Source organism: Lactuca sativa, chromosome 8, assembly GCF_002870075.4.
Source record: "Lactuca sativa cultivar Salinas chromosome 8, Lsat_Salinas_v11, whole genome shotgun sequence".
NCBI classification, from domain to species: Eukaryota; Viridiplantae; Streptophyta; class Magnoliopsida; order Asterales; family Asteraceae; genus Lactuca; species Lactuca sativa.
In genome coordinates, this window is record NC_056630.2 from 84,891,903 (window position 1) to 84,902,361 (window position 10,459).

Sequence of the window (10,459 nt, forward strand, 5' to 3'; positions counted from 1 at the left end):
AATCCACTTAAATTAAGAGTATAATGACAATTATACTCCTATTTTGATATTCAGTGGATTTAAATTTGTTTTGGCCGCTGCTTGTTCTAATTATACCAAAATAATATATTGACATTTTATATCCCCTGTCTTTTTTTATATACCCATTTGTAATGTTTAAGCTTTTATTAATTTTTTTTTGCTGCTTCTTTCTTCATAAGCGATTATACCCAAATTAATATATTGATCACTTTAGATCCTTCATTTTTTTTGTGACCATCTTTTATTGTTTACACCGACATTTTTCCTTTTCCTTTTTTACAACAAACCCGGAAAAAAACTGGAAAATTTCGAGATGCCCCTTAAAATTTTTTCAATGGTTTATTTTTTTTGGAAAATTTCGTTTTATACTGCGGTGATACACCTTAAAAAAATTTGGGCTATCCTAAAATTTTGTTTTATGTTTTGCGCAACACAATTACTTAAATTTTGACTACGCCACTGTAATTGACGTATGACTACTTTAAATATTTTACATGTATTAGTTTGAATTTTTTTATTGCACAATATTTTATTGTGATTTAAAATTTCTTTAGTTAAAATTGCACAACATTTTATTGTGATTTGAAATTACTTTAATTCGAATTAAAGTAATTTTAAATCACAATAAACCACTGAAAAAAATTTAAGAGGCATCTCGAAAATTTCCAATTTTTTTCCCGGGTTCGTTGTAAACAATAAAAGATGATCACAGAATTTAAAAAAGGATGGAGGATCTAAAATGTCAATATATTAATTTGGATATAATCGCTTATGAAAAAAAAAAGATGAGTGTAGAATTAAAAAAAGACGGGGGATATAAAGTATCACTATATTATTTTGGTATAATAGGCTTATGAGTTATGAAGAAACGAAGCAACGGCCAAAATAAATTAAAATCCATTTAATAACAAAATAAGGGTATAACTGTTATTAGACTCTTAATTTAAGTGGATTAATCAAATTCTTCGTGGAAGAATCAACACCCTAATAAAAACTATCTATTTATTAAAAGAAATATTGTCAAACATTAATATCTTTAAAAACCAAATATTAATTTTATGATTTGTTACCTAAAATAACAGCAAAATAATAATGGGCCATTATACAAAGTTAATTGACCTTTTAATGATATTGTAATTACAGGATCAATTTCGTAAGTAATGAGATGAAAGAAAAAAGATTTCTCAACCGGATCGGGCCGTACAAACGGTGGTACTCCGGCGAGCTCTTCTCACGAAGCAATTTCCATTCGCTTCCAAAGAGTTGACTTGATGGTTTAATTTCAGGCCGCCTGTCCTTCGATGGAAACACGCAAGTACTCAGATAAGGATTTACGGATGTGAACTTGATTCGTCTTCCCAGAGGTTAGTAAATGCTAAATTCTTGCAATTTTCGCTTTGAAAACCCGTTCCTTTCAGTTTTCATTAATGCAATGGCCGTTTACACCAGTTGCCGAATCCAAACAGCATATGTGAACTTGATGATTCTGAGATGAACAACGGATGTAAGGGCTGACAAGACAACTTTGCATACAGCGAATAATCTTATTAGTAACCCTAGCATAATTAGTTTCAATTTTATGAGAAGCACATGGTTTATCTATTGATTTGTCTCTTCGATTTCTTTGCTTCCCTGGTATAGGGTTGTTAGTATACATTTAGTATGTTTTTTGTGAGTCTGAATAATTCAAGCAGATCATGATATAGCATCAATTCATTCCAATCCTCTACTTCATTTGCGTTAAAATCATATTTGCAGTGCCCAACCAAAGTTGATTTTTTAGTTTGTTTATCTCATTATTGTTTGCTGGTGGTGATCATTGTCTATCATATGATGATCATTATAACAATCAGTCAATCATAATGATAGAAGTTTACAAAAATTAATACTTGTATGCTTGTACTACCTGCTTTTTTCTTTCTGAAACTTCGTTTGGTCCTTCAAGCCTCCCTTTCACAAGAAAGGGGTAAAAACTTATATATTTGGGTTATGCAATTTGTTTACCATTTTTTTGAATAATCACCAACAATCAGTTGCCATGTTAAGGTAAATAGTTCTTCTATAAAGAAATATTTGTGTCTGTAACTAGAAACCGGCATAAGTCTCCCATAAAGAGAAATCACATTAAAGATTTACTGCTGCAGTAAAATAAATAATAAATACAATTTTTGTATATACAAGTTTCACATTCAAAGTCAAAGTATGCCAACTAATAGAGAAAAGAGTGAGTATCTATATGATAATAGGCGTCTATATTTATAGCATCACTCACATTATTCTACATGTAAATTCATAGGCTATTTGTTCTCTTAAGCTTTTCTGTGTTACCATCTTCAGTGGTTAATCACACATATTAATATATATACATAACCCACCTGTAACTGTAAGCTATTTATATTGAAAATCAGCAACCTCTCCAAGTTCTTCCACTTCTTTAGCCAACACTTTTACTTTATCAACTATCTCCATCAATAGAAACATAAAGTTTGCTACAGCAAGAGCTTCAACAGTTTCAAATGCTTGTAACTCTGAACTTGAAAGTATAGTCAACTCTAGTTTAGTGGATTGTAATTCTGGAAGCACTAGGACTTTTTCATTCCCCCTTCTCATTTTCATGATACTTTCTCCTAGCTCTCTTAGGGTAACTCCAAGTGACAACCCTACATTCTTGCATGTCTCTTTGATGGGCTCTTGTAGAGTTCTTGAGGGCTATGCATACAAATCAACATTATATGTCTACTTTGTAACTATGTACAAAATCATCTGTTGTATTAACATTAGTCTAAATCTAAAGAGTACCTGTAATGGTGATTCGATACATGCTTGCAGTGACAAAATGATTGAAGCTAGCTCCCTGAGTTTCTCTCCTATCTGTAGATATTTCTCCCAAGGATAGCAAAATCCAAAATTTCCATGCCAAGGTTCCCACCTCGAAAAATTAGCCTAAAAAGTACAACAAAATTTAAATATTCCTCTTAAAATTTACGTGTATCCAAGATTATTCACTGAGTTTAATAGGATAAATGATATTAATTACCAGTGACTCATCACTCGACTTTGAATGCAACACTGCTTTGCAACTGCTGGTGTTGATACTTTTTCTTCCTTCTTTCTCGCTCACATTAAAATATGCTTCCATGCATTCTGCAATTCATCATCTATCAGTTTGTTACAAAGTCAAAATCATTTTTTTTGTTTGGGTGTAATTGATTAATTAATTAATTACCTTCAATGCAGGAAGCTAGTTTGGTGAAGTTGGATGATGTGGAGCGATGAAGTTCATCACTAGCCCACATGGGGAATATGAGTAAGCTGGTTATAATGCAGACAGAAAAACCCATCCCAATATTAGTGAGACGTTCACGTGCTAATTCCAAGATCTTATCAGCACGCAAACCAGACACAGCTACCAGATTAAAGGTGAGAATAAAGATCATAACTCCATAATCATATCTCTTTTTTATGCTTGGAATCATTCGGTAGTATGTTGCCACAGCACCTAAACATTATTATAATTTATTATATGTACACAAGGTGAATATACAAAAGATTTTGCATATCCTTACCAAAAATAAAAACCGAGTTTCCAACAACTATTGTGTTTCCAGTCTTTCCAAATTTATCTGCCAAAATGGCTGTGAAACACCCTAATCCACCTCCAAGTATGGTGCCAATTCCACGAAGTAACCCTTTACTTAATGTGGCACCTGTTGTATGTTACACAAATTAAAGAATAATTGAAAACTGAAACCATAGAAACTATCTTTAAAATGTGTTGGTAGTTACTAACCTGCATAGAAATCATAGACAACAACAACAGTCATGATAGCCCACATGGCATTTTCTCCAACTTGCTCAAAAAGTGGATCAAGGAGATAGAGGAGTGAAACTAAAACCAAAGCAGTTCCAACTTTGATACTATGAATAACTCTTTTTGCATCCTGTTCATGATGTTTGCTTATAAGATACCAAACATTAAAAAGGGCAAAGTGTTTATTTTGCTTCTCCTTGTTAGGAGAAGCTTCATTTTCATTACAAATGTGTATTGTGGTGCTCATGTTTTTTCCACACTTTTCCTCTTTGGGATGAGTCACACTTCTTTATATAGGAATTGGTGTGGAGTTACACTTATATGGGACATGTTCAAGTGCTAAAATGGAATTTGTCTCCTAAAAATTTAATCTGTATGTGTACTTATTAGTTACTTGATAAGATAATTGCATTATGCACATCCATCACTAACATCAATATTTTAATAGATATTTACTTTCCCTCTATTCTTATTTACTTCATTTTGGGATTTCTTATTCTGTTTTACTGACTATGTTACTGTTTTAGTAACATCACCATGAATAATAATAAGCATATAATAAGACAAAACCAAACCACCCTAATCGTTGGATATAAATATTTATATTTCCACTTACATGTGACCCTATGATGACATAAACGGGCCCTCTCTTTCCCTTAATGTGATTAGATATTCATTTGTGTAACCTTTTAGTATATTAAAAACAAGTACTATTGTCGTACTAAAGATTATAAAAGCATAATGATTCATCTAAGATGAAGGCTTAAGAGAATTAAAAAGTCTAGTCAACTCCGAGGAGTTGACCTAATGTGCTGAATACAAAACCCTAATTATAATTTATAAACATGGAAGTGCATAATATTTATTAAATGCTGAAATACATAAGTTAGGTAAAGAAAATTCAATAGAAAGAGACCCAATCAAGTAAATAGAAAGTGACCCATATGCTCTCTAGTGTTGATGACATGAGGAGATTTGGTGCTTTAAAGTTCCAGGTGATGGGAAATTCTTTTTTTTTTTTTTAATATTTTATTTATTGTACCAAAATCCGTACTTATTGCATGATGGTTTCTACTTTGTAGCACCTAGTGTGAGTGTGACCACATTTTCCGCAGTTTACTCCACATTCCTATGTTATTTTCTATCTCATTTTCACACTAGACATCTTTACACACAAATTCAAAAGAAAACCCATGCGTTAATCATTTCTCCATTATTTATATTTATATGTATTCTAGAACACTAACTTTTAATGATATGTGAACACTTACTTTGCTTCACTTATGATCATATATATTAAGGACATCAAAAGTCAAAGCTGTTGTTTCCAACTTTTAAACTCTCAAATCTTGTCCAAGTTAGTGTTAATGAGATACAATTAGACGTCATGAGTGACTTCTGAATGTTGGTGCTGAAGCAATTGGACACTGAGATTGATGCTTCAAAAATCATTTAAGTTTTTGCATTTTCTTTTTGGGTAAAATTTTGTGTTTGATAATGCAATTTTTGAAGGCGTAAATCGCTAATTTCTGAGTAAAGTTGTAACTTTCACTTAGTGAATTATGCCATTTGTGAGGTTATCTTCTTTTTATTAATGGTTGACAATCCACCAACTGAAACTGATTTGTATAAAATCAACATAAGCATGATGTCAATCAAGGATTCAGAGTAAAGAATGACGTGTTTAAGTATCGTTTTTAGCAGAGTAAAGAAGTGGAATTTTTAAGGAATAATCAATGTTGTATTAGTCATATTCATCTATTTTTTATGTAGCATCACCTTGCGAACCCTATGAGACGATTTTTGAAAAGTACAGGGACCTAGATGGGAAGTAGCTCAAAGTTACAGTAAAATTTGTAAATTTCAACCCTGCACTTTGTTAAGGAAATTTGGTGGCTTAAAGGTGGAACGGAAGGAGAGACAAAATTGAAAGGCAGGCAGGAAAATTGCTGAATGTCATTCTCCTATGTACCAACATCTGTCTCTATCATGCTCTGCCTTTTTTCACTAAATCATCCGTGCACCACTACAACCAAAATGATTTAAACTCATAAATTCTCTATATTTTAAATTATTTATTAACGGCTGTCATTTCTTTTCTAATAAAACAAAACTGAATTTATGGTATATTCTTTACCTAATATGTCATCATCATCATCATCACCTCAACTTTTTTGCTTAGTTTTTGTATTTTGTCACGGGTCAAAACGCTAATCCTCCTTTAGAATGTTGAAAAAAATGGAAATTTGAATTCCAGCTACTCTTCATACTTCGTATTAATTATTTTCTTATACATTTTTGTACGTGTTTATTGACAAAATGATATATTATATTTCTGTACGTGTTTACTGGTAAAATTGTTTCATCTGTAAGTTATTTGATGCAGTACTGGTGGATAAAATTGGTGGTGTTTTAAAAAGGTGGACACGTGGAATTTTACTATCTAAAGAAAATCATGTATGTAAGCTTTTAACGCTTTCTGTTTCTTAGGTTTAATATCATGAGCCTCTTCAAAGATATTAGATTGTTATTTTAATTCTATATGCAATAAAGTTTAACACATTAATCATTTATGATATATATTTTTAAAATGGACAAAAGACCATTGGCAAGCTGGCCCGGCCCGACCCATACTAAAACAACTTTTGACCCACCCATTTCCCCATCTTTACTTTTCGTAAGTGGTTATTAACTATTTTGTTGAAGATAAAAAGGATGCTTTTCTTCCTATCAAATCCAATGGGCCCATAATTTGGTATTTGTCTGCTGTGGCCTAAAATTCAACATAATGTATGCTAATCACCATGAACTAACTGGCTGTGTTCAGATCACTAATCATGCACCTACACAGCATAACCATTTTGGAACAAAAAAAAAAAAATCGTTTTTTACATGGTTAACCAATTTTCCTATGTATATTTTTTTTTCTTTCGTTCCATCATTTGGGTCTCATACATCGGTCATTATCTCATTCTAATGCATATCAAATATGAACATATTGTCATGCTGTGTCTAGGAAATGGGCCCAAAACTGTGTACTGTGTTGACATAATAAGAGACTGGTTTTATATGCAATTGGTTGTTTTGATAGTGTAAAACCTTTCTAAGAAAAACCACCTACCTACCTAATCAGTAATCACAATATCACAATGCTCATAATAATGGAGAGTCCACTAAAAAAATTTCCATTTATTGTTGGTGGCATAAGTCATAAGATATGGAGATGGGATTTATCATTTATGGTGGAGGATGAGTTGCTCATCTCATCCTTTCTGTCCAAAACCCTAACCCTACCTTAATCTCTTAGGTTTTAGTCCTCTAGTTGGCCCTACATGTGTGCGTTTTTTTTTCGGATGATTTGATTTGCTAATTGTTATTACTTTTGTGGCTGTGTGTTCTGTTTAGGGTTAATTGTTAATAGACATCATCGATTTAACTATTTATATTTTTAATGGGTATTTCAAGTATTTGATCATAAGTCCAAAAAAAAAATTGAATTATATGTCGAGTGTTGGTGTGTTTTATTTAGGGTTATTTGCAAGAAAGCTGAGTTTTTATGGTTTTACACTTATTGTAAATTTTACTAAATTTACCCTGTAATTTTGATATGAATTCTTAATTTGGTATATTTTTAATCCTTTTTACCGGTTTCTCGGTTTCCTTAAGATGAAACTCACAAGAATATCCTTAAGTTTGTAGTTCTTTTTGCAGTTTTACCTAAAGTTTATTATTATTATTATTATTTTAATTTATTTTTATCGCCAATTTTACCCAATAGATTTCATATAACTTGTTAATTTCTCATTCACCTCTTTCTCTGCTCATGTTCACTTGGCATTTTTTTGTTGACATTGTATGTAAATAAACGCCTTACTTGTCAACCAAACAACATTTTTGTAATTAACGTTACTTTAATTACAAAAATGTGTATAATTATTGCAATTGCCAAGACGTAGCTATCTATGCCTACACTTGTGAATAGTTTGTTAGAGAAAGCATTGTAAGATGTACACATTTGTTTCGACTTTTGATATGTATGCATGAATTTCATTAATTTAATATGGTTTTTGGGAGTTATTATTTATCATATTTGTGAGGAAGTTGCTAACAAATAATACAAGTTAAAAGGAATAAAATCATCGTATAATCTTTATTTATAATCTCATTTTTAATTATAAGAAAGTTCTATTAATTATATTATATAATTTCCCATATAATCACTGTCGATCCAAAAGACTTGTAATAAATTTATATATCTTGTTCGATAATCATTCACGGATTAGTATCCGACACACTTTCATCTCAAAGATCATTCAAACAAGATATACAATAATATTTCTTTTACCAATGTCTTTCGGATCCTACGAATGAATATCCACGGACGTACATGTGTTTGATGTAACAATCTCTTACCCTTACCTAAATAGTAGAAGAATGTCGACAAATTGATCATGCAAGCCTACTAACTCCCATTGTTGGTTGAAATCTATTCATTTAGGTAGCGTTTGGTACATGGACAACATTTGACTGGACTGGATTGGACATAAATGGACTGCACTGGACAGAATATAACTAAATAACTTGTTTGGATTGTGTTTGGTACGACAATGAAATGTTGGGACAGAACAAGACAGTAAAATTACCATATCGTCCCTACACCACATAATAATTATAAGTGATGTACGTTATATATATATATATATATATATATATATATATATATATATATATATATATATATATATATATATAGGAGTAGAATTAAATGAGAATACCAAAAAGGTTGAGAACACGAGAACAAAATATATTCATTTGTGATTCCATGTATTCATTTGTGGAGGAATGATAAATTTTTACGCTTTTAATTTCAATTTAAGAGAAAAAGCATATTCATGTTGATTGTGTGTAAAAATTTATCATTCATCCACAAATGAATACATGGAATCACAAATGATTATACTTGTTCTCGCATTCTCAACCTTTTAGATGTTCTCATTAGCAATCATATACTCACTCTGTTTTATATATATATATATATATATATATATATATATATATATATATATATATATATATATATATATATATATATATATATATATATATATATAGGGTTAGGTTATTTTGTTTTTGCTAAGTATTGTGTGCTTTTATAAAGGATTCTAGGCCAATCATTTGTGGTTAATTAAGAAAGTGATTTTCTTTTAAAATTAAATAGAAAAAAAAAACAAATTCATAGACTTTCATTGTTTGACTGGTCATGGAAGGGTAAAATGGTACACTGCCTCGTCATTTTATTAGGAAACGGTCGATAACTATGGAAGTGATCAACCGATAATCCCACATATCTCGCATACTCACAAAATCAAAAACCCAATTCCTTTGGAGGTTGAAACACATTCTGATTTTTTGCAATCAATCTTCAAAATCAGAAGATTCTTTGAAGGTTTTTCATATAAATATCGACACTTAACCCTAGAAGACGAAATTGGCATTTGGGGGCTTCTGTGAATGGTATTCTATAAGAATGAGGAGTACACGATCAACTTCATTCAAGTCGAAGTTCAAGAACGATCTTGAATCTTGAAGATGACGATGATGATTTCGTTGCGGAACCTGAAGGTAACAATTTTTTGTTTTAGTTGATGTTTATTGAGTTCGAAAAATGTATTATAGTGTAGGAAGTGTATTTAAAATCATTTATGCATGTATGATTTGTGGTTTGCAAGGTGTCATTTTTTTGGAATTTGTTAAGAATAATTAATGTTCATTACAGTATGCGTTGAAATAATAATAATATGATAGAATGAAATAATTGTTCATGTTATTCTGCCCCAATGTTCTATTCATATGAACCTAAAGATGTTTGTTATTCTCCTAGAATTAATCATGTTGTTTTATTAGTTAAAATTGTAATGAAAATTTCTATAAATACGTAGTTAATTAGTAGGGTATAAAGATTTTATATTCTACTGGAATCAAAGTTTGTATATGATTAATGACTTAAACTGAAACATTCAAAATTCTTATAGATGGTTTAAGTTTACATGTGTAATATTCTAGTAGAATGGAATGTTGTATATGAGTGTGACTATCCACATAGATAGTGGATTTTATGTCTTATATTGAAATGTATATGATTCTGGTAGAATTCTAATTTGTATGTAATATCATCCGATAGCATTTAAAGAGGGTGTGTTTTTTTGTTAAATTTTCTTTTATACTGTTATCATTGAAACAGTATAAAAGATATGTTTACTGTTTGTTATTTAATTTTTATTTAGTTAGAATTATGAGTTAAATTGAAACAGGTATAATTATTGTAGAATATTATGGTAGAATACGAATACGTGTATGAAAATAAGTATTTCAATTTGTAGTGGGTTATGTTTCAAAATGAAAAGTTTGATGTTTTTTTAGTTTATTTTATATTATGTTAGAATTGCAGTTCTTTATTTATTTTTTATTTTTTTATTTTTATTTTTATTTTTTTGTAATATGTCATTTTTTTGTATTCTGTTTGAATGAGAATTTTGTGTCTATTGTAATTGTGTTTGACATTTTGTTGGAATGATAAAATGAATGATCCTATGAAACATAAATATACTATCAAACACAAACATCCTA

The 10,459-nt window shown here is 30.4% G+C and overlaps 1 protein-coding gene and 1 long non-coding RNA gene across 3 annotated transcripts; one reads left to right on the forward strand and one right to left on the reverse strand.

The window, feature by feature from the left end:
- The first annotated feature begins 1,175 nt into the window (after positions 1 to 1,175).
- On the forward strand, positions 1,176 to 9,659 carry LOC111913762 (uncharacterized). Of its 2 annotated transcripts, XR_006185540.2 has the most exons (4): positions 1,176 to 1,385; positions 3,259 to 3,441; positions 6,219 to 6,289; positions 9,265 to 9,659. It is a non-coding gene; the product is annotated as an uncharacterized LOC111913762 (long non-coding RNA). The 2 variants fall into 2 exon arrangements; XR_002857612.2 differs by lacking the exon at positions 9,265 to 9,659 and having other exon boundaries at positions 6,219 to 7,916.
- LOC111913760 (aluminum-activated malate transporter 13) lies at positions 2,235 to 4,168 on the reverse strand. Its single transcript, XM_023909465.2, has 6 exons — positions 3,812 to 4,168; positions 3,588 to 3,728; positions 3,248 to 3,520; positions 3,059 to 3,165; positions 2,821 to 2,964; positions 2,235 to 2,730 (listed from the first exon to the last, which is right to left on the reverse strand). Exons 1-6 carry the CDS (start codon positions 4,077 to 4,079, stop codon positions 2,410 to 2,412), a joined length of 1,254 nt encoding a protein of 417 aa, XP_023765233.1. The 5' UTR covers positions 4,080 to 4,168; the 3' UTR covers positions 2,235 to 2,409.
- Positions 9,660 to 10,459: the final 800 nt, after the last annotated feature.

Coding starts and splice junctions, on each gene's coding strand:
- LOC111913760 (XM_023909465.2), bottom strand. CDS start 4,079: ATGAGCACCACAATACACATTTGTAATGAAAATGAAGCTTCTCCTAAC. Junction 3,521..3,587: donor AAACTCGGTTTTTATTTTTG/GTAAGGATATGC, acceptor AATAATGTTTAG/GTGCTGTGGCAACATACTAC. Junction 2,731..2,820: donor GTATCGAATCACCATTACAG/GTACTCTTTAGA, acceptor TTGTATGCATAG/CCCTCAAGAACTCTACAAGA.